We start from the raw sequence: 24,329 nt of genomic DNA on the forward strand, positions 1-24,329 counted from the left end.
ATTCCTGCATTTCACAACAGAGACAGGCTGGTTTTTACTTCTTAAGTGGGTTTTACTTCCATTAGGCCAAGAAAAGGAGGGAGGTCGGGAAAGGCTGGATGAGCCCTTTTGTGTGATGCCTTTGAGGATTAGCTTTCAAAATAAAGTGAATTTTGGCTTTGACTCAGCAGGGAGCTAATTCAGATCTGTGCCATCCTCTGACACTAAGTGGCCCCTGGGATTTTTCTCTTTCACCACAATGCCAACAAATGTCTCATTTCTTTTTATTTTATTTTCAGCCACAAAGGTCATGTATTCCCTCTGGGCTCAGTTTCAAGCATGGAGCCCCCAAACCTCTCAATTCTAGATGATGAGTTTAATTCCATCTCTGCCCCTGTTATTATGAATCACATGAGGATTTTTCTCTTTTTATTTCCCTCCAGAGAATTTCCCAACCATCTTTGAGTCCAAGAACTAGTTGAATTATCCAGGGATCCCTCCTGAGAGGGAGAATTATGATAAAAGTTTCAGCTCTGCTCTTTGGCCGAATCCTCCAGGGGAGACTTTGGGCAGAGAAATAGGGAGTTTTGGGACAGGCAGAATCTGTGCTCTTGAATGTCCATCTCTCTCCTTTCCAGATGAAGCTAAGAGTTTCTCTGTGTTTCAATCAGGAAAGACGCTGCAGATTCCAGTTTCTGAGAGTCCTTTGAATTCTTCTAATTCTTCTTTAGAAACAGGAAAGGGATTCATTGATTCACCCCATGAATTATGGACCTCCTGCTTCTGCTTCTGATGCTGCTGTTGTCCCATCCAGTCTCTGGGAAGCTGAGAATGAAATGCCCGCTGAGTTCAGAGAACCAGAATGGAAAACAACCACAGAGCTATTACAGCCCAGGAGACCATCTCATTGCTATAGTCTTCAGTGGAGAGGAAAGATCGCATATAAAGTTGCTTTTCAATGTGGCTCCTTCTGTTCAGTTTCTTTCCCGTAATATGTAAGTCATTCAGGATGATGGAGTTGCACTCCCTCCATTCTAACACTCTCCTTCTTTTCTGCTTTTTTTTTCATTTATGCCTATATTGAGAGAATATGTCTAATTTCATAAATGCTTTTGATTTCCATGGCTTCTCTCTTTTCTCTGATTTTGTGAAAGAGACTCGCATCCAAAAATGGGTCTGAAAATGAACAGACTGCAGATTATTTTCCTCTCTCAGTTCAATCCTTAATTTATTATTTGAATAATGAATTTTATTTAAAATAGTTGTTAAACCAGTTGTAGCTCTTGTACCTCAGCCAATTTCCATATTTGTGTAATTGATCATTGGTTTTGTATCAATGTTGGCTTAAGGCTATTCTGATATATTAAAAACAGTATTTGCTGTTGCTTTTGATTATAATATTTTTTTTACAATAGGAATTTTTATAAATTTAGAAATGGCTTACTATTCATTTTCAACATTCAAATGGTCAACAAGAATTCCCAGCTCCTGCACAATCTCACACTTGGTTACAACATCCATGACAACTATTGGAGCACTTTCCGCACTTTAGATGCCTTGCTGGACATTCTCTCCACTGGAGAAGCCAATGTCCCCAACTATGGCTGTGGAAGGAAGGAGAACCTTCTGGCTCTTCTTGATGGAACTAGAAAGGATATCTCCATTCAGATGGCAACATTAGGAGGCACCTACAAAGCTCCACAGGTTTGTGTGTGTTTTTCTCCATCTGGTAAAGTGAGGGGTGGGTGGTGGTGGGTGAGCAATAGATGCAATCATGTCTTCTCCATGGAATTCAAGAGCTGCTTTTCTCCATATTAGCAAAAAATGTCAATATTTTACCCCATTATGTTCATGTTGAGATTAATCATAAAAGGCCTGAAATGCAAGCAATACATTACCTGGAGAAGACATTCTACCAGCTATTTAACTGATCAGAAAATATCCCTGGTTGTTGACATGTTCATTTTCACAGCTAAATAATGCCAGCCGTATCCCGTCGGATTGAAGTTGGCAATAGTAGCATTTTATCTATCTAAAAAGTGGAATAAAAAGGACTGTATCCATTATAGGCCAATTAGACTAACAGATATTGTGGCTAAAATTTATGCCATGATCCTCTTAGTTAAACTTGAGAAAAATGCACTCCTTGCAGAAGAACCAAAAGATTTTAGGTAGAGTGAAAAGCTATATAGATTTTATAAGAAATAATGCATGTTAATAATCTAATATTGGCAACAAATTTGTCTTGAAATATCTAATCTATATCAGTGAGGTAAAACTAGACGTTAGTGCAGCATTTGACTCAATAAAGAGAGAAATATGAGGAGAAAATTGATTGCCCTCAAAATGGAGCTCAGCCTGTTGGCCCTGATCCAAGCCTTTGTTTGAGAGGGAGGTTTGGGCTCAGTGGAGCCGTGAGAAGAAGGTTCTATGCTTACCAAGGGGGAAGGGAAAGATGCATATTTGAACCCTTGTTATTCAGCCTAGAGATATTAATAACTTACTTCAACTAATGGAAGATCAAAGAACAGATCATAAATAAATGGCCGGTTTAGCTCACGCTGGTAAAGCCTGTTATTAAGAACACAGTAGCCTGCAATTACTGCAGGTTCGAGCCCGGCCCAAGGTTGACTCAGCCTTCCATCCTTTATAAGGTAGGTAAAATGAGGACCCAGATTGTTGGGGGGACAATAAGTTGACTTTGTAAATATACAAATAGAATGAGACTATTGCCTTATACACTGTAAGCCGCCCTGAGTCTTCGGAGAAGGGCGGGGTATAAATGTAAACAAAAAAAAAAAAAAAATGTTATTTCATTCTTTGACAAAAATTGCTCAATTAGTGGACCAGTGAAATGCAGTGGACATAGTATACTTGGATTTCAGAAAGGCTTTGACAAAATAAACCACAACCTATTTCTCGGTAAGCTAAAAATAGGTGGGATAGACAGCATCACCCCCAGATGGACTCAGCCTGTGGTCCTCAATGGAACTAGGTCTCCATGGAGGGAAACAAGCAATGGTGGGACCCCAAGGTTCCATTTTAGGCCCAGTGCTCTACAACACCTTCATCAATGTCCCAGTGTACCAATATTTGAGGGGCTGCCACAAAGAAGAGGGGTCAATCTATTTTCCAAAGCACCAGAAAGCAAGACAAGAGACAATGGATGGAAACTAATCAAGGAGAGAAATAACCTAGAAATAAGAAGAAATTTCCTAACGGTGAGGAATGGAAGGTCTCCCCTTCAGAAGTTGTGGGTGGTCCATCACTGGAGGCTTTTAAGAAGAGACTGGACAGCCACTTGTCTGGAATAGTCTAGGGTCTTCTGCTTGAGCAAGGGGTTGGACTAGAAGACCTCCAAGATCCCTTCCAACCCTTTTGTTCTATTTCAAGTTCTGTTACAGGTACATGATTTATACTGATCATGTGATTTACCATACTTAAACATTGGATTATATGCACTGTGAAGAAGATCTGGATTGTTTTGCCATAATAATTATCTGATAATTAATAAATCAAGTTCGAAAGTTACGGTCTTTGGAAAATGACATCGTAGCCATAGATGATCAGCCAATAGAGTAAGTAACACCTTTCCTTACCTGGGGTAGTTTTCTCTGGGGCTAAATCTTGGCTCCGTCATCATCAAAGGAGCTCATTTAGAAGATCAAAGATCAAAGACATGAGTGAAAGTGAGACTTAAATGAAAACCTCATAGCTCTCCAACTTCCTCAGCCCCAAATATTAAAGTATATGAGGCCAAGGTTTCCCCCATATTCTTAGATCAATCTGATGTTTGGGGCTTCAGAGAGAAACCACTAGCAGAACCAACCCAATCACAGCCTCTGAGGAGTATCTTGGGGTGGATAAAAGGACTCCAGCTGCTGCCCTCAGAGCTGATTTGGGAATTTACACAATTTCTGCCTTCTCTAAAATAAGAAAATATGGATATTGGCATAAAATGTAATCTATGGAAACTGACAGACTCCAAAAATTGTGGCTGTTAGACCAGACAAAACTTCAATCAAAAACCTCTTGGATTACACAACTGACAAATCGTATTAGGAACTGAGGTCTCCCTGTTTCTTGTATAACTGGAGAAGAAGCTAAAACGTTTCTTCCACAAAGAATCTGGAATATAGAAGCAGAAAAAATTCAGCAATTCCCAAAAATTATAATAGGCCCTTTATTGGAATAGAATACTTCAGCTGGCATTTGCACATGTTAATCCAATTGCGGTAAATTGTAGGGGTGATACAGTAATATGGTTTACATTGTTTATTTTTGTTTATTTTTATTTTTTTACACAATCTGACAGACACACAACGTATAACATATAAATATTTCCTATTTCTAAACAGCGTTTCTTAGTGGTCTTCTCTCGGTTTTATACCTTTCCCCTCATATCACATTTGTTATTTTATTTTTTTTCTTATCCCCTTTTCTTTATTTACATTAAATTATCTAATATTAATAGCTTTACTTTTCTAGATTATCTACATATTGTACATTTCTAATAAATTCTGTACCTTCTAATTTCTCCCCTTTATTTTTCTCCTTTATTTCTAGACTCAAGCCATTCATACCATTTATTCCAGATTGTATAATAATCTGTCTCTTCTTTCTCTTTGATTTCTTTTGTTAACTTGTCCATTTCGGCACATTCTAAAACTTTCCCTATCACTTCTTCATCTGTTGGTATCTCTTTCTGTTTCCAATTTTGTGCGTTAGTTATTCATGCAGCTGTTACAATATGTAGAATCAAATATTTTATTTCTTTGATATATGGTCTTGTAAAGATTCTTAATAAAAATGTTTCCGGTTTGCTTTCAACTGGTGGTTCTGTTATTTTTTCTAGCCATTTTTTAATATTTGACCAGAATTTTTTGGTCGCCGGACACGTCCACCATAGATGGTAATGAGTTTTTTTGCATTTCCAACATGTTGAATTATTATTTGGGAACATCTTTGCAAGTGTTGTAGGTGGAAGGTGCCATCTGTAAAACATCTTCAACTGGTTTTCCTTGTATGACGTGGATAATGTTAATTTTGAATTTACTTGCCACATTTACTAGCCATCTCTCCAAATCTATTGTATAATTTAAATTCTGTGCTCGTTTAATCATTGTATCTTTCACTATCTCCTCTTCCATTTTGTAGCACAACAAAAATTTATAAATCTTGCTAATTAGCTTCTCTTCTGTCCTAAGTATAATTTTATCTAATTCATGTAGTTCTATTTGTATTTCCTAATTTTTTGTGTCTTTGTATTTTGATTGTATTTGAGTATATGTCCACCAGTCTATTTCTCTATTTAAGTCTAACTCCAGTTCTTGTCTTGTTTTCCCTTGTCAGTCTATTAGGTCTCTGTATCTTATTATCTTATTTAATTCTGTTAAATTTGGATATTTTAGTGCTTCTGTTGGTGAAAGCCAAATTGGGATTTTTGTATAGTGCTTTTTTTTAAATTTTCAACCAAATTTGTAATAATGCATTTCTTATTATATGTTTTTTGAAATAACTATGTGTTTTATATTTTCCATCCCAAATAAATGCATGCACCCCGCCTGTAAATCGTGTCCTTCTATTATTAATATTCTTTTATCCCTTAGTTGGCATAGGGCCGGGTTATTTACGGGACCGCCTACTGCCACCGATTGCCTCTCACCGACCCGTGCGTTCTCACAGAGAGGGACTCCTTAGGGTGCCGTCCGCCAAGCAATGTCGGCTGGCGACACCCAGGGGAAGGGCCTTCTCTGTGGGGGCTCCCACCCTCTGGAATGAGCTTCCCCCAGGACTCCGGCAACTTCCGGACCTTCGAACCTTTCGCCGCGAGCTGAAGACATATCTATTTATTTGCGCAGGACTGGCGTAAGATTTCAGTTTTAAATGGGGTTTTTACTGTTTTAATTATATTTTAATTTGGGCCAATTTAATAAGTTTTTTAAATATTGTTTTTATCTTGTATTTATTCTTGTCTATTTTTATCTGGCTGTAAACCGCCCTGAGTCCTTCGGGAGATAGGGCGGTATAAAAATCTAATTAAATAAATAAATAAATAGTTCTATCCGTTCTTTTAACCAGGTTATGCCTGCTGCTTGATAATATAGTTCCCATTCTGGGAGTGCTACTCCTCCTCTATCCTTTGTATCCTGTAGAAATTTAAGTCTTATTCTTGGACGTTTTCCCTGCCATATGAATTTGGCTGTTATTTTGTTTAATGTTTCAAAGAATTTTATTTTCTAATTTTATTGGTATAACCTGAAAAAAGAATAGGAGTTTTGGTAATATATTCATTTTAATGGTGGCTATCCTACCCAATTGTGATATTTGTAAATTTTTCCAATTATTCAAATCCTTTGTAATCTGTTTTACTAATTTGTCGTAATTATCTTCTTTTATAAAGGAGCCTCTTGCCATTAGCCAAATTCCTAAATATTTTATCTTCTTAGTTATATGAATTTGTATATTAATTTCCAATTCTCTTTCCTGTTTCTTTGTAAGATTTTTAGTTATTAATTTTGATTTATTTTTATTAATCTTAAGTCCTGCGACTTCTCCAAATGCTTCTAATTTTTTAATTAATTTTGGTCCTGATTCTAGAGGGTCTTCTGTTATGAATACCAAGTCATCAGCAAAGGCTTGAACCTTGTATTCCTTGTTTTTTATTGTTAGACCCCTTATTTCCTGATCTTCTCTAACATTCTTTAATAGCATCTCCTGTGATAATATATACAATAGTGGAGAGAGTGGGCAAATTTGTCTTACCCTTTTTGTTATTCCAAATTGTTCTGTAGTATCATCGTTTATGATTACTCTTGCTGTTTGTTTTGTGTAAATTTCCCCAATCATTTTTTTCAAATTTTGTCCCAAATTGCATAAATTTTAGTTGTTCTTTTAGAAAATTCCAATTCAAATTATCAAATGCCTTTTGAACCTCAAGGAAAACCAGTGAAGCTTGTTTTTCTGGGTGCAATTCATAAAATTCTAGTGTATTTTATATTATTATTATATTATTCTTGTATTATATTATTATTATTATAAACATTATTTATTGTTTTTTCATTTGCTTATTATTTTCTACTTTTATTATACAATCTTACTAATATTGTAAACAATGTCTGATTATTCTAATACATTCTGAGAACTAGGTTGGATTTATTAAAATCTAATATTTTGGATTTGATTTGACCCCAAATGTAACACAGCATTCTTCATTGCTTTTTCAGATCAATCTTGAAACTGCTTCAGAGGCTCTGAGTGACAAAAGTAAATTCCCCTTTTTCTATCGGATGATCCCCAAAGAAGGGATCCAGTACCCAGCCATTGTCCAGCTCCTCCTCCATTTCAGATGGACCCTGATTGGCCTCTTTGCTTCAGACACTGAGAAGGGAGAGAATTTTATGAGGACTTTCCCTCCTATGCTTGTCAGGAATGGAATTTGTGTGGTTATATCGCAACTGTTCTCAACAACTGAACATGCAGAAGCTCCCAGGGAGGCCCTCTCTGAGTGGAGACAAGTCAACATCTTTGTTCACTTCATGGAATATGAGACCATTTGGGACAGAATTCTTCCTTTCCATGAAATTCTTCTCCGTTTGCCAGGAACTGTTGAAGGGAAAGTCTGGATCCTCACACATTTTTTAGGGCACACACTAAACAAGCGCAGACTTCTCAAATACGTCCATAGTATTTGGAACTTTGCTTATCTGACAAAAAGTAAGGCAAAGGATGGTGCCTTTGAATCCCAGTTCTTTGTAGAAGACAAGTTTCAAGATCTTTATTTTCTGTGTTCTCTTTCAAAGAACGTCTTTTCTGTCAAAGGCCGCAGAAGATGCACCCAGAAAGCCCCACTGGAGACCCAGGAGAAAAGGAACAGGAAAAGGATCCCAAATGACTATCAATATTACAGTCTCATTCAGACTCTGGCCCATGCCATGAATGCCGCCTATTCCTCCAGATTGAGGAGGAGAAGGAAGGAGGGAGAAAAGAGGTTGGGGTCTCCAAGGCTTCAGCCATGGCAGGTAAGGGATCCCGATATGGATCCATTAATCTTAGATCCTTTGGAGAAGGAATCCAGAGGAGAAGGAGGGGAACCGTCTCAACAGATCTGGCCAATTTAATTACTCAGGGAATAATGGTTCCAAAGAGTGCCCTATTTCCCCCAAAATAAGACATCCCCTGATAATAAGCCCAGTCGGGCTTTTGAGCGCATGGCAATAAGGCCAAGCACTAATTTCAGGGTTCAAAAAAATATAAGACAGGGTCTTATTTTGGGGGAAACACAATAGATACCATGGCATTTTGATATTAAAATCTGCTCATTTTAAAATGCTGTATTCTTTTTTAAATAAATTCCTGTATTTGTGAGTATGTGATTAGGATGGTGGAATTTCTCCTTTGTTCCGTCCCCACTGCAGGTGGGTCTGTGGGTCTGTGTGCAGCTCGACAGGCAGCTAAACCCCCCAATTCTCCTCCAATGCATGGATCTGGGTCTTTTATTGGGAGAACAGGGCAGGGTGAAACGGAGGAGATGCCAATAGTGAGAATCAAATATGAATGGGAGATAAGCATCATTAACTAACAGCCAACAAAGAAGCAGCTGGAACCTCTCCAGCGATGCTCCGTGTGAGGGATGGAGGCAGGGGTGAAATGCTCCCGGATCGGATGGGATCACGTGATCCAGTAGCGATGGCGGCTGCTGGTTCGGAGGATCGGTAGCAAAAATCCCCCCTGCCTCTGCTGAGCCGCACCATCTGCAGAGGTGTTTTTTTTTTATTTTTAAAAGCCGGTTTTGCTTCAGCCGAAACAGGCCTTTAAAAGTAAAAAACAGCAGAACCTTACTTGTACTCTTATTTGTAGAAAACCTGTTTTCTACAAGTAAAAGTAGAGATTCTAAGGCACTTACCTGATTACTGAGGAACGCATGGCCACAGCCCGAAAGCAGTTTCAGTTTCAGCCAGACAGAATCAATCGCTCAGCTGATCTATTTCCTCGGTGATCAACTGGCTGGCTTTGCTGAGGAACTCTGGGATTTGAAGTCCACAATAAAATAAAATAAAATATTTGTGCAGCTTTCTGAGATTTGGTGTGTTTCTGTAGTGTTTCACTCTAACTACACAAACACACAAAATCTCAGAAAGCTGTATATGGCATAGTGTGTGTGTGTGTGTGTGTGTTAGTTGTGTGTGTGTAAAGTGTGAAAGTTTGAGCTTTTTGTGGCTATGTGAAGTGTGAAGTGCAGCTGCTTTTACATTGTATGTGAGTCAGTTGTGTTGTGTTGTGTGTGTGTAAAGTGTGAAAGTTGGTTTTTGGTATCTCTTATTGTTTTTTTATACTTTGTTTATTATTTTTATTATTTATTGTTATTGGCCACGCCCACCGAGCCATCTGACCACCAAGCCATGCCCACCAATTAAGCCACGCCCACAGAACAGGTAGGGAAAATTTTTAGATTTCACCCCTGGATGGAGGTCTCTCCGGATGACCGTGTGACTCGGTCAAACCGGCTGCTTCCGTCTTCTCCAAAGGCTGACAGAAAATGGAGTCTGGCTTCAGACCATATACTTAGGCTTATCTGCCCCCGGCCACCAGGTGGGGCTAGAGCAACAACAGCACAATAGTTACCTGTTGTGGCATGAGAGCCTTTATAAATTTGGAGGAGACCCTGAGACCATCTAGCCCAACCCCTTCTCTCTGCAGGAATCCCAGTTAAAGCTTCTCTGACTGATGGCTGCTCTGTCTTTGCATTCTGCTTTACTGGCTCAGCTCTAAAACAGCTCATCCTTTTATGATGTATTTTTCTCTCATTCAGCTAAAATCTCCTCTCTTGAAACTGAATTCTTTTTTCTGTGTCTGACACTCTGGAATAATAGTGAGCAGATCTTTCACTCGTGTGTAACATGTGTCAGTGATTGGAAGAGGGCTGTATCCTCCCTTCTCCAACCGAGAGATTGTGTCAGTTGGAAAAGGTCTCCCAGACTCCTCCTGATCTTCAGCTCTTCTCCTTGTGGTCTTCCCTCAAGGCTAAGAGCAGCTCCTTTCATCTCTTCCTTGGCTTCATTGTCCTTCCCTGAAGTTCACGTAGATTTTGTGCAAATTCGCCTTCAGTTGCAAGGCAGGGGTGGGATTTAGCCAGTTTGGATCATTTCGGGCAAAGCGGTTGTTAAGATTTTGCGCAGTTTGGAGAATTGGCAAATTCCACCACTGGCTGGCCCCACTCACCCCGCCCCACCCCACCCTGTATATTATCTTCTCTTCGCCATGCGACCCAATTAATCTCCACACCTCGCCTCCAGGCCTCACCCACTCTGCTCACCAAAGGTAAGCATGCCACCCACTCACCCTACCCCTCGGCCGGGTCAGGGAATGCACCATTCCCTGGCTCCGGCCTTGCCCCGGAGCCTCCACCCACTTCCCCTCCGCCTTGGCCAGGTTGGGGAACGTGTCAATCCCCGGCTCCGGTCTTGCCTCTGCCCCCTTCTGGCCTCAAACTACAGCCCCTCAGGCCGAAGCACCGGACCTGGACAGTTCTTCTTACCTGTAAGAAGTCCCATCCGGAAAGTGCTGCAGCAGAGATCTCGCAGCCGTCTCTTGCTGAGCCTCGGTCGCTCGCGGAGATGTTCCAAGTGCTCTCTGGGTGGCAGCTGCTTCTCTCCTTGCTGCTTTTGCTGGGAGAGAGAGCGTTTTGTGCAATTTAGCAGCTGTGAGCCTCCGCTTTCCTTTAAGTCCCATCCGGAAAGCATTGTGGCTGAGAGAAAAAGCATTCAAAAGTTTTCTGGTTTTCAAATTCCTGGATGTTCCCATTCTAGTTTCATCCCTTTCTGAAGAAGAACGAGTTTTGCAATATTTCTCAGAGAGAAATGTACTTGGATCAAAATGGAGAGATAACGGCAGATATGGCCATTTGGGGCTTCTTGGTTCTCCCCAAGGAGGATGCCAGGAAACGGATTCTGGCGAATTTTAAAAGACAGAGATTTACTATCAAACAAGATGCTCTTTCATGGCTAAAGTTGCTCAATAAGGTAGGAGAAATTTTGGTGTCCTTTCTCTGTTTTCCAAAACCTGAGGTCCCATTTCAAATGGGCTAAACCTATAGTCTCCAGGGTGGTTAAAAAATCAAATGGAATAAAAGTTTCCTAAAATTTTTACAGTAAATTTTATTCTCAGTTTTAATATGAATATATCATCATACTTAAATCTTTTTTCAATTCCATCCCTCAAGACTTTATGAAATAGATTTTTATTAAATAGAAAAGAAAAAGTAAATAAAGAAAAGTTAAAAAAAAGGAACGTTACTTTATTGTAACGTTAAATTCCAAAAGCAAAAGGGAGGAACTAAATGAAGAATCTGCCAGTTATTATACCTCCTGCATCTGTTTAGAAATAGTCAGAGGTTTCATATTTACCCCAGTGAAGATCAGAGGCTACTTGTCTCCATCCATTTCTACCTCCATTTTCCATGAATGGAGAGTCCTAACATGTTTTCTTTGGCATTCCTTGTTTTCTGCTTAGTCCCTGCCTCAGTCCAAATGTGTGGAAAATTGTCACCCTGAGGCTTCCGGGTGGCTCCACCTCTTCGCTGAGCCCTAATTAAAGGGGCTCCGCACTGAACATCGTAAAAGCCAGGAAAAGCCGGCTTTAATCTTTTTCTCTGGATGAAAGAGGAAAGATAAGAGCGCAGGAATGTTGGTAGACCTCCCCAGAGGCTTTGTTTTAATTAAGCAGAGCTTCGAAGGGTCGATGGGTCCCATAAATATTTCTGCCATCTCCGACTTCAGTGCGTGTCTGCAAAAGCAGGAAAAGAAGAAGGTGTCCATCTCTGCTAATTGTCTTATCTTTATGGATCTCTTTAAGCAGACGGAATGAGTGCAAGTGGACGATTATTGGATTGCAAGTATTTTTGATTTCCTGACTTCTACTTTCTAAAAAAGAGAATTTTTTTTTTCCTTTGTTCTAATTGACTCTAAGATGGCGCCTGAACAATTTAAAAATGATGAGATTAAATGAAAATTTGTTTAGATATCAGGATAATGTAAATCAATGTAAAAAGCAGATGAAAGAATTTTTTGATTATAATTTGAATAATGAAACATCGATAGAAATGGTTTGGGACGCCAGTAAAGCTTTTATGAGAGGTGTATTAATATATATTAATAATAGACAGAGAAATAAGCAACAAAGACAGCGTAGGTATCTAGAAGAGGAAATTTATAAGAAAAACAGTTATTATACCTCCTGCATCTGTTTAGAAATAGTCAGAGGTTTCATATTTACCACAGTGAAGACCAGAGGTTACTTGTCTCCACCCATTTCTACCTCCATTTTCCCTGGATGGAGAGTCCTAACATCTTTTCCTTGGCATTCCTTTTCTTCTGCTTAGTCCCTGCCTCAGTCCAAATGTGTGGAAAGTTGTCATCCTGGATCTGTCAAGAGGGTGCAGAAGGAGCCAGTTCTGCCACGACTGCCTCCTTGGCCAGAACCTTCACTCAGGAAGGTAGATCACTTGAGGAAAATGGGAGGTTTTGTGGAAGAGATGGGAGGAGAGGTGGCAATCAAATTTTATTAACAGCAGAGGAAATATCTCTTTGGCTTTTTAGTTTGATATGAACTGCTAAGTTTACCTTTCTAGGAACATCTGAGTTCTGAACTTGATGAATTGTTCCACCTTCTGAAAGACCAATCCACTGTATATTGGATCCTCCTGAGATCAGAGAAGGTGTCACTGGTCCATAATGTGCTGCTGTGGATAGTTATGGGAACTCATTACAGATATCTACCAGTCATGTAGATCAATCAGTCAGAAGAGGCTGGAAGACCTTGAAGGACTTCTGTTCAGCCCCCTGCCCAAGCAGGAGACCCTATACCATTTCAAAGGAGTGACTTTAATGAAAGAAATACTTCTTGAAATGCATGTGGTATCAGCTGTTATGAAGAAGGTATTTTGTAAGATAAAGAAGAATTTTAAAAAGTTGCTTTTTGCTTTCTCAGATATGGAAATGCACCAAGTGTCCAGATGACAAATATCAAATGTGGACAGAGTCAATGTATAAAGTTATAACCTTCCTGTCTTATGAAGAACTTCTGGGCATCATCCTGGTTCTTTTGTATTCTTGTTCTTAATCACTGGCCTTGTTCTAATCATCTTAAATACCGAAATTGTCAAAGCCAACAACCGGGACCTCTCCTACATCCTCCTGGTCTCCCTCCTGCTTTGCTTCTTGTCTCCTTCTCTCTCTTTATTGGTCAACCAAGGAAAGCCACCTGCCTTCTCCGACAGAGGTTCAGCATCATCTTCTGTTGCGTTTCTTCTCTTGGCCAAAACCAGGTGGTACTGGCCTTCCTCCACAAAACCAGGAAACCGGGTGAAGAGATGGTTAAAGAGCCACAACTCCATCATCCTTCTTCTTCTGCTGCCCAAATTATCATCTGCTCCGCCTGGCTGGGAGTTTCTCTTGACTCTGACTTCCACTCCCAGCCTGGAGAGATCGCCCAATGCAAGGCGTTGTCCTGTTCTACATCACCCTCAGCTACATGGGTTTCCTGGCTGCCGCCTGCTTCACGGTGGCTTCTGGCCAGGAACCTGCCTGCCTTCAACGAAGCCAAGCTGATCACCTTCAGCATGCTGGTCTTCTGCAGTGTCTGGGTGACTTTGTGCCCACCTACCTGAGCACCAAAGGGAAATACATGGTGGCTGTGCAGGTCTTCCATCCTGGCCTCCAGTGCTGGTCTGCTGGGCTGCATCTTCATCTGCTACATTATCCTTCAGGCCAGACCTGAACACAAAGGAGCAGCTCAGCCAGAAAAATGTAAAACATGAGACATAAGACTATTATGACATTTAAATAATTGTAAGATTTATTTTAATTTGAAATAAATTATAATTTATTTTGGACTTAGATAGAATAGAATAGAATTTTATTGGCCAAGTGTGATTGGACACAAGAATTTGTCTGGTGCATATGCTCAGACATAAAAGAAAGTTCTCATCCACATTTACAAACATAAATTGATGGTCATATAATATAAATCATAGTTGCCAGAACAAGTTATAGTCACAGTCATAAGTGGAAAGAGATTGGTGATGGGAACTATGACCAAAGTAGTGCAGATTTTAAATAGTCTGACAGTGTTGAGAATTATTTGTTTAGCAGAGTGATGGCCTGGAAAAAACTGTTCTTGTGTCAGTTGTTCTGGTGTCAGTGCTCATAGCGTTTTGAGGATGGAGTTGAAACAGTTTATGTCCAGTCAGAGGATCTATAAATATTTTCACCCTCTTCTTGATTCTGCAGTATACAGGTCCTCAATGGAAGGCAAGTTGGTAGCAATTATTTTTCTGCAGTTCTAATTATCCTCTGAAGTCTGTGTTTTTCTGTTGGGTTGCAGAACCGAACCAGACAGTTCTAGAGTGCAAATGACAGACTCAATAATTCCTCTGTAGAATTGGATCAGCAGCTGGGCAGTTTGAGCTTACTGAGTTGGCAGAAAGAACATTCTTTGTTGTCCTTTTAATGATGTTTTTGATGTTAGCTGTCCATTTGATCTTGGATAAGGATAGAACCCAGAAATTTAGGTTTCTACTGTTGATACTGTGTTTGTCAAATTGTGAGAGGTAAGTATGGAAGTTTCTCCTAAAGTCTACCACTTTCTAAGGTTTTAGTGTGTTCAGTTCCAGATTGTTTTGCTTGCAAAGGAGTTTTGACCTTTCAAGATTCTTATTGTCTTAATGAGACCAATCACTGTTGTGTCATCTCAACTTGTAGCTTAACTGATGGATCTTTCATGCAGTCATTATACAGAGAGAAGAGAAGGGAGAGCACAATGGGGCCTAAAGAATTCTACAGGTATTGATGATCTTGCTTAGCTTCACCTGCTGCTCCTGTTTGTTAGAAGCTATCCATTTACAAGTCTGTTCTACCTGTAGCTTTTAGCTAGTTAGAAGAATGTCTTAATGATGGTATTGAATGCTGAACTAAAGTATGCAGTAGTATATGCAAATCAAAGAAAATCATATCTATTTGATATGGCGCCACCTCTTCGCTGAGCTCCTAATTAAAGGGAACTAACATCGTAAAAGCCAGGAAAAGCCGGCTTTAATCTTTCCCTGGATGAAAGGAAAGATAAGAGCTGCTTTCAGACCTCCCAGGGCTTTGTTTTTTAATTACAGAGCCCTGAGGGTCGACGGTCCCATAAATATTCCTGCCATTTCCGACTTCAGTGCGCATTTAAAAAGAAGAAAGTGTCCATCTCTGCTATTTGTCTTATCTTTATGGATCTCTTTAAGCAGACGGAATGAGTCCAACAATTACTGGATTGCAAGTATTTTTGATCTCCTGACTTCTCCCTTTTAAAAAGAGAAACTTTTTTTTCTTTGTTTCAATTGACTTTAAGATGGCACCTGAAAGGGAGTGAAAGTGAATGGAATTCTAAACAGCCTTGTAACTAAGAAGAAGATAAGAAATGTTATGTGTGATTTAATGAAGTGAAGTGATTTCCTATACTTAAAGGGGAAAAGAGAAGTTTCTAGACTTATATTTTGTGAATTTTAAAAACTGAAATGGCTACTAAACCACCTAAGACTGGGGGTAGAAGGGGTTCTGAACCAGCTTTAGAAGATCTGATTAAAGAGCAAGGGAAAGTGTCTGAAGAAAGGTTTAAGGAGATTATGGATAATAATGAGAAAATAAGAGAAGAAATAAAAGAGAATAATAAAAAAATAAGAGAAGATATCTTAATGGCTTTTCAAGGTTTGGCAAAAGACTGGAGGTGGTGGAGGAGGAGGTGCAAGAAATTGTTCAGTCAAATCAACAAATAGAAAATAGAATGGGGGAATGCAAATCAAATTGATGAAGATCAAGTGGTGGTGATGCAGTATAGAATGATGGAAGGAGCTCTGAGAATTAGTTTGAATGAGGAGAAGATTTAAAAATTTTATCAGCAGCTCTGGCTGAATTTATTGAACTTGATCCACAAGAGGTTGCTTATCAAATTGACAAAATTTATAGAGTTAATTCTTGGATTGCTAGGCAAAAGAAACTTCCTAGAGACATTGTGGTTTATTTTTTGAAAAGAACAGTGAGGAATCAAATTTTGCAAGTTGCTTTTCAGAAAAACTTGAAAATAGGAGAACAGGAGTTGAAGGTTTTGAAAGAGATTCCTCCCAAGATGTTAAGGGATAGAAAGGACTTTACATTTTTTACACAAGAACTTAAGAAATACCAGATTCAATTTAGATGGGAGGTTCCAGTTGGTTTGACAGTGTATTATCAAGGAAGAGATATCGATTGACACAGTGCTTAAGGCCAAAGATTTTCTTTCTACAGTGCTGAAATTTGAAATAGAAATAATAGAAAAAGAATTCAAGAGACTCAAATGGGTGTGGAAGCTGAGGTGATTCCAGTGATGTTACCATCTGAGGAACAACCACAAGAACAAAGACTGACGAGGGAGCCCTTAAGAAAGAAAAGGAGCAACAAACTCAAAGTAAAGTTCAGGATTCTGCTACAGAAGCGGTGGAGGAGCACCGAAGATACGGGAGGACGATCTTCAGTTGATTGCTCAAAGCTTCAGCAGCCCAATGGCAAATAAAATCTTGACTTGGAATGTCAATGGTTTGAACTCAGCTCAGAAGAGAAGAAAATATTTCATTATTTGAAACAATTTAAAATGATGTTATTTGTTTACAAGAAACGCATATTAAATTATCAGATCAAAAGTACCTAATAAACTCAAAGTTAGGTAAACATTTTGTTGCTTCAGCTTTGGAGAAAAAACATGGCATAGTGGTTTATTTGAGAAAAGATATACCAGCCAAGTTAATAGAGGCAGATATTCATGGAAGATATATTGCTATTGAACTTACAATAGAAACAAAAAGGACTCTCTTGCTTGGTATATATGCACCCAACCAGCAACAAGAAAAATTTTATAGAATGTTATATGATAAGTTGATTCTATGGGATTATAAATCGTGTATTATATTGGGAGATTGGAATGGAGTAATAGATACACGAAAGGACAAGAGAATTTCTTCCAAGAAGATACCTGCACATGCAAAGCTGCCTAAATCCTTTTTTGATATGATAGAAGATTTTGAGTTAAGAGATGTATGGAGACTGTGGAATTTGGAGGAAAGAGACTATACTTTTTTCTCTGATAGGCATCAATCCTTCTCACGTATTGATTTTATTTTAATTTCTAATGATTTGCTTTTTAGGGTGAAGAAAACTAAGATATTTCCAAGATGTTTGTCTGATCATAGTCCTGTTTGGATGGAATTGCAATATGGAAAAGAGGGTAGAAGAACTTGGAGATTAAATGAAAATTTGTTTAGATATCAGGATAATGTAAATCAATGTAAAAAGCAGATGAAAGAATTTTTTGATTATAATTTGAATAATGAAACATCGATATAAATGGTTTGGGACTCCAGTAAAGCTTTTATGAGAGGTGTATTAATATATCTTAATAATGGACAGAGAAATAAGCAACAAAGGCAGCGTAGGTATTTAGAAGAGAAAATTTATAAGAAACAACAATTATTAATACATAATTCACATGATCAAAAACTTAAAGATGCAATAAAGTTACTACAGAATCAATTTAATATGATAATGGCTGATCAGGTGGCAACAAATATACAATATGCCAAACATAATACTTTTTGTAACGCAAATAGACCTGGTAGGTGGTTAGCATACACTTTAAGGAAAAGACAAAACAACGACTATAGAAAAAATAGAATACAAAGGTAAAGAGATATCAACAGGATAAAATTAAAAAGCTTTTTAGAATATTATACAAATTTATATCTTAAAGATAATATATTGAATAGGGATATTGATAATTATTTGAAGGAATATAAGGTTAAAATTTAACTTTAGAACAAACGGATGAATGAATCGGCCTATAACCTCTGAAGAAATTATTTTGGTAATTAAACAATTAAAATGGGAAAACTCCTGGTACGGATGGGCTCAGTTAGTTATTATAGGAATTTACAGGATGAGATGTTAGGTCCATTTAAGGAATTATTTAATCAGATACAAGGGGAATTCTCATGGAGAACCTCTTTATTTCATTGATACCAAAGAGGAACAGGATTGTTCTAAACCTGGGAATTATAGGCCAATCTCACTTTTAAATAATGATTATAAGATTTTGTTAATAATAAATAGATTAATGTTGATTCTGCAGAAGAATTCATAATGATCAATCTGGATTTATAAAAGGGAGACAGATGAGGAATAATGTTAGGCAGATTGTTAATTTACTGGAGTACTTAGAAAAGAAAAATTTTATTCCAGCAGCATTTATCTCGATGCAGAGAAAGCTTTTGATCGATTGCATTGGGATTTTTATTTAAATTAATAGAAAAGATGCAATTTGGAGATGGTTTTAAGAATAATTAGGGCAATTTATGGAGAGCAAACAGCACAGATTATAATCAGAAACAGAACCTTTTAAGATGGAACAAGACAGGGATGTCCTTTATCACCATTATTGTTTATTTTAACTCTAGAACCATTATTGGATAAAATCGAAGTAAAGGAGATAGAGGAATTAGAGTTACAACATGAATATAAGTTAAGAGCTTTTGCAGATGATTTGGTGATTACTTTAACAAACCCTATAAATTCTAGTAAATCTTTGTTGGAAATAATTGATCAATATGGAAGGTTTAAGGTAAATCAGAAAAAAAAAGTGATAATAAAAATATGGCCAGACAACAGAAAGAAAACTAGAGGAATAACAGGATTTGAAATTGTAAAGAAGGTTAAGTACTTAGGGGTTTATATTACATCGTCAAATGTGAAATTGTATAAGAATAACTATGAGGTTTTATGGCAAAAAGTTCAGAAGGAGTTGATTGTTTGGAAAAATTGCAATTATCTTTGCTGGAGAATTGCTGCTATTAAATGAATGTTTTACCTAGATTTTTATTCCTCTTCAGATGATACCAATAATTAAGAAAGATAAGAATCTTGAGGAATGGCAGAAGGAATTAATAAATTTATATGGGAAGGTAAAAAGCTAGGGTTAAAATGAAAATAATTCAAGATTCTCGGAAAGGGAGGTTTAAAATGCCAATTTTAAATTATATATGAAGCAGCTGCTCTCTGCAATAAGTGATTGGTTTAATTTAACAGAGGAAAGAATTTTGAATATAGAAGGTTATGATTTGTTATATGGATGGCATGCATATTTAATTTATGACAAAAAGTGGATAAGGCCTTTAAAAATCATGTGCTAAGAAATGCCCTTCTGCGTGTTTGGAAAAAATATAAACTAAATTATAAGGTTCCTATATGGGCAAGTCCTAGACATACATAGAAATATAAATATAGAACAGAATCAGGAAATGATTACATATAAAGATCTTTGTATACTGAAAGAGGTAATTTGCAGTTAAAATCTCTGCAAGTATTAAGAGGAAGGAAAAATTATACTTGGTTTCAATATGAGCAACCACGTTAGATGGAAGGAGATCAGAAAATTGGTATAGAGCAGAACGAGGAAATTTGGTAAAGCAAATTAGAAATCAGTCTCAGGAGCATATAAAGATTGTATAATGTGTTACTTGAAATAGATTCTGAAAGGGACTTGGTAAAGGACTGTATGATGTGGGCACAAAATTTTCAGGAGCCAATATTATTGGAAACTGGGAAAAAATTTGGGTTAGAAATGTTAAATTCATAAGGCACAGAATCTGAGGGAAAATTTTTATAAATGTTTTATAGATGGCATCTAGATCCTAAAAATTATCGTATGTATCCAGATATGCTAAATGTTGAGATGTAATTGTGATGACGCTACATATTTTCACATTTGGTGGACTTGTAAGGACATAAAGGCCTTTTGGATAAAAATTTGGTGGATTTTACAAAATGTTTTGAAAAAGAAGATAAAGTTCCTGCCGCAATTTTTCTTGTTGGGAATTATTACGGATTGTACAGTAATTGAGACTAAATTGATTTTAAACCTAATAACAGCAGCAAGACTATTGATAGGACAGTACTGGAAGAAAAAAGAAGTTCTTACAATAGAAGAATGGATATTGAAGGTTGCCAATTTGGCTGAGATGGCGAAGATATCAGCCTTTTTGAAAGACAATACGCAAGAAAGATACTTAAAGGAATGGAAAAGATGGATTGACTATATTCAACATAGATATCAGACTGGGAGTTATCAGACTGTTTTTGAATGATTATGATGTATTGTTCTTGATTGTTTTTGGGGGAAGTTAGGAATTGATGATTGTAGGGGTATAATTAAGTTGGGATGAAAATTTTTTAGCATATGTTTGTTTTATTTTTAACTATACCTTGTGCCCGTTCCGGGAAGTCAGGAGGGAAGGGAGGGGAGAGGAGGGGGAAAGGAAAATTTTGTAAAACTTTTGAATAAAAAAAAAAAGAAAGAAAATATATCATTTGTTTCAAAGGGAAATGGTTAATGACTGAATTTTGTAGCTTTCCTGTCATCACAAATCTTCAAAGAGAACATATAATAGTCATTTAGAGGATTTTTTCAGATCAGAGTGAATAGGACATTTAAGAAATGTTGAGCCATTATTCCTCCTCAGTACAACATCTATGTAGAGGCAAGAGGAAAGAAAAATGGTTGGCAAGCTAACCAGTGTTTGATGCTATGAAAATCTGAATGGCAGATTCACCTGAAAGACCTGTTCTCAGAAAGCAAGTATCAGTGAGAAATTTCTTGATATTGGAAAATTTGAAAAATGTTGATAAACAGCAGATTCCAATTTGGGGTTGTTGATTTATGTGCCACCTTTAAGAAATTACTGTTATTTTTTCCTTTCTCATCCAGAAAATAAAAGAGCAACATCTAATGATATTCAGCAATTTTCCACTCTACAATTTATTAAAGCATTTCCTACTTGTTCCAAGCTTGGCTTGTCTGTGAAGGGTTGGGAGATATTCAGAGAAAGAGATTCTCCCTGGACAGATTGAAGGATCCTGTTTGAAAGCAGCCGATCTATTAATAAATATCCAGGTCCAAGAACTGAGAAATGGGAACATTGTGGCTTTTAGGAACTTTTCTGAACCTCCTTTACTTCCCTGCCTGCAGGCCTGAGACTTGTGACTCTATTGGCTTACTGACCAAGTTCATCAATGACTGGGATTCGCTTAATGACCACAACTGTGATGCAGGATTGACATTGTTGAGTGTGGTTTGTTCTTTACATCCAATGTTTAGCTAATTTGAAATTGGCCTTTTTTAAATCAGGACTGCCTATACTTTAAAGACCAATAAGGGCATTAATGGACAAATTTGGAGGTTTCACATTGTGTCCAATTTCAGCTGCCCTTCAGAAGCAGAGCTGACAACAAGAAACTGAAAGGCAGAAAGTCCTTGGCTTATGACCAGCTGAGCCCAAAATTTCCCTAAGACAGTTGTTATGAGATCCCATTTTATGACATTTGCCACAGGTGTTATGAAGTTTAAAATTCTTAGGCCAATAACACGGCTGTTATGAAGCAGACTTTATTGATTTTGCTTGTCAGAAGGCAGAAGGAGGTCATGATTCTGGGACACTAATCATAAGTACATGCCAGTTGCCTCCAGATTTTGAACACTGACCAGGGAATGTGATCAGGTGGAAAAATGATAAGAGCCATTTATGGTCACTAAATGAATCATCTATGAGGTCTCTGATTGTGAGATGGGGAGCATTCTCAGAACCAAGGGGAGCCAAGGCCTCTAGTAAAACCTGAAAATACAAGAGTTTTGCAGACAGAAGGCAGCTCAGAATGGAGATGGCTTGATCTGTGAGGACAAAGTTTCTAGTCCTCCAGACAGAACTGATTCCTATTGCTTCCTGGTGCTGAACCACAAAGAATTCCTCCCACTTTAGATGCCTATGCTGAACAGTGTCCAGGTGGGTCCTTGGAGCCTCACCTGAAAGACAGGTAAATGGACCAGTTTAAGGGAAGGTGGCCTCTAGGGCTTTGGCTACAAGGAGAACAATCAAGAATCTTCTGCAGGCTCAGGAGGAAATCAGCTCATTCCTGGGAGAAACACTCATAGAGCATTGACTCCTCTGGAGGAAGAATGGCCCTTCCTCCCAGGCTACCAGTTCAGCTGTCTCAGAACAGGAAACCTAGAGAGAGAACAGTTCTTCCCTCTCATTTTTTAAGAAGCTGAGCTCTGACTGGGATCAGGGATTTTTGAGGCAGATGGGGAGAGTCTCCTTTAGCTGTTTCAGGGGCCACTTTGAGCAAAGGATCTTCACATTCCCACATCCCAATCATGTCTGGAGCCAGAAACTTTCCATAGAGGAAGCCTTCCAACTCTGAGGCCAGAACTGGGCAGAACTCAAAGGAAGCTCAGGCTGAAGAGTGTTATTGAACACAGAGTGCAATTATGAGGTTAGTGAAGGTTGATGTTATTTTATATTAGGAAAATGAGGAAGATTGTTGGGTGGGCAATAAGTTGACTTTGTATATACAAATGAATGAGATATTGTTATACACTGTGCCGCCCTGAGTCAAAAGGGCGGATATAAAGAAACAAAAAAACTAATTCACAAAAGCCCCAAGGAGGAAGAGCCCATTACCCAAGTCAGGAGAAATCTTTCCAAGAGTCAGGAGAATAATAGCTAAGAAGGAGCTGGGTGAGGGAAACCAAAGTTTCTGCCTTTGGGCACCTGGGCTGAGGCCTGGCTCCTGAATTCCCCACAGCCCCATCTCAGGGTCGGGTTTATTCTGCATGAGGTGATTGGGACAATCGTTCTTCACTCCCACAGCTGTAGACAGCAACATCTTGGACAAGGAGGCTAACTCTCTGCTTTAGGAGAGAAGATGGCAGCTGCCCAGATTGGGGTTGAAACCCAGCTTTGGTTCAGTTCAGTGTTCTGGTTCCTCCTCCAGACCTTCTGGGCTCTGGGGATTTGCAGAGGCGGCCACAGGCCCTCAGTCCCAGGAGTCTCTTCCTCCATCCAAGGTCTCAGACTGCTCTGGATCCCTTCCTCTTCAACTGCAGGGACCTCGATCTGGCTGGGGATGATTCAGCTCATTTGGGGTTGGTTTTGAGGTAGACTGGCTGGGTGGGTTCTCTGCTGTAAGAGCTGCATAAGAGAACTCACAAATAGCTCAGAGACCTGGTCAGGTGAGGAGGAAAAGTCCATGGAGAAAACAAAGAGAAGACAGAGAGAGAGAGATCATGAAGAGGAAGACAGTCCCTTCTGAAGAGAACCTTGCCTGCTTTGACCTCTGAAGCTTTGAGCAGGTCAGGCTGATTCCTCTTCAGCTATTCCCAGTTACAGACTCATCCAAAGGGAAGGAAGGAAGGTTCCTTCCCCTCTTTCCAGGCAGTGGACACAGACTGCAAATTCCTCCTCATTGAAAGTCACCTGGACAGGAGGCCACCCAAAGTGACACCTCTCTTCATTTATGGAGGAGACCATGGGATGATAACACCCCGGGGAAGGACAGAGCAGAGGAATAAAATATAAACCGCAACAAAATGACCCCCACCCCAAGTCTTCCCTGGCTATGGGGGGCGCCAGAAGAGGGACCGGGGGTTCTGAATTGGGGGGAGGAAGCGTCGATGGACTTTGAGGTGGAGGCCAGAACCAGCGGAAGGACCAATGAATTCTCCTGCTTGAGCGTCATCGGTCTCCGGGCAGAGTCTGCAGAGAGAGGAAGCAAAAATGATCCTGGTATTGAAGAGACTGCAGTTCAAGGGGCTTTGGCAGCCCAGACGGGACCCCCACTCTTTGCTCTCTTCACGAGTCCCAGGGGACCCTTTCTTCTTCCTCCCCATTGACATCCACAAGAGCGGTTCTTGAACCCAAAACGGAGCTCTTCTTGGCTGTCTGAACCCCACAGCGCTGTGGGTACAAGCAGCTCCAAGGGAGCAAAGGCAGAAGCTTCTACAGGGACCCCACAGCTGTGGGGCACCTCTATGACGAAGAGTCTGTGAGGGGTTCTGAACAAGGACTTCAGCCTCAGAGAAGTCCTCTGGCTGTGGGGCTGCTCCCTTCAGTCATTCACTGCACGCCATCAGGGAGGGCAAGGAAGTCCACCCTCCCTCCAGTCATGAATCTTGATTGACCCCCAGACTGAAAAACTTTTCTCCTTTCTCTCTCCATCAGGTGACCAAGGGAGATTGCAAAGGATGACGCTGCAGAAAGGTGAATTCTATTGGTTCTCAGCTTTTCTGGGCACTCCATTGAAGTTTTAAGCTCTCCTCCCCAATGCAGAGATTCTGCCTCTGAATGCCCTATTCTGACTGCTCCTCTCCTTGGCCAGCGGGAAAGGGCTTGTCGGAAAGGCGATTCGGGGAGGGCCTTCTGATCAGTGAAACAGCCCCATTCTGCTCGGCGGCCTTCT

At 39.2% G+C, this 24,329-nt stretch overlaps 1 protein-coding gene across 1 annotated transcript; it reads left to right on the top strand.

Annotated features, from left to right (window-relative positions):
- Window positions 1-154: 154 nt before the first annotated feature.
- On the top strand, window positions 155-24,118 carry LOC131183899 (vomeronasal type-2 receptor 26-like). Its single transcript, XM_058154646.1, has 8 exons — window positions 155-1,683; window positions 7,206-7,695; window positions 7,801-8,000; window positions 10,788-11,000; window positions 11,491-11,540; window positions 21,064-21,166; window positions 23,826-23,915; window positions 24,092-24,118. Exons 1-8 carry the CDS (start codon window positions 1,444-1,446, stop codon window positions 24,116-24,118), a joined length of 1,413 nt encoding a protein of 470 aa, XP_058010629.1. The 5' UTR covers window positions 155-1,443.
- The last annotated feature ends 211 nt before the right edge of the window (window positions 24,119-24,329 follow it).

Source organism: Ahaetulla prasina, chromosome 11 (assembly GCF_028640845.1).
Source record: "Ahaetulla prasina isolate Xishuangbanna chromosome 11, ASM2864084v1, whole genome shotgun sequence".
In the NCBI taxonomy this organism is placed as follows: domain Eukaryota; kingdom Metazoa; phylum Chordata; class Lepidosauria; order Squamata; family Colubridae; genus Ahaetulla; species Ahaetulla prasina.

Bases quoted from the DNA above. Each gene is read 5' to 3' on its own strand.
- LOC131183899 (XM_058154646.1), top strand. From the start codon at position 1,444: ATGGTCAACAAGAATTCCCAGCTCCTGCACAATCTCACACTTGGTTAC. The intron at 11,001-11,490 runs GTAGGAGAAATT...TTTTCTGCTTAG, and splicing joins GGCTAAAGTTGCTCAATAAG to TCCCTGCCTCAGTCCAAATG. The intron at 21,167-23,825 runs GTTTGTTCTTTA...TGAACCCCACAG, and splicing joins GATTGACATTGTTGAGTGTG to CGCTGTGGGTACAAGCAGCT.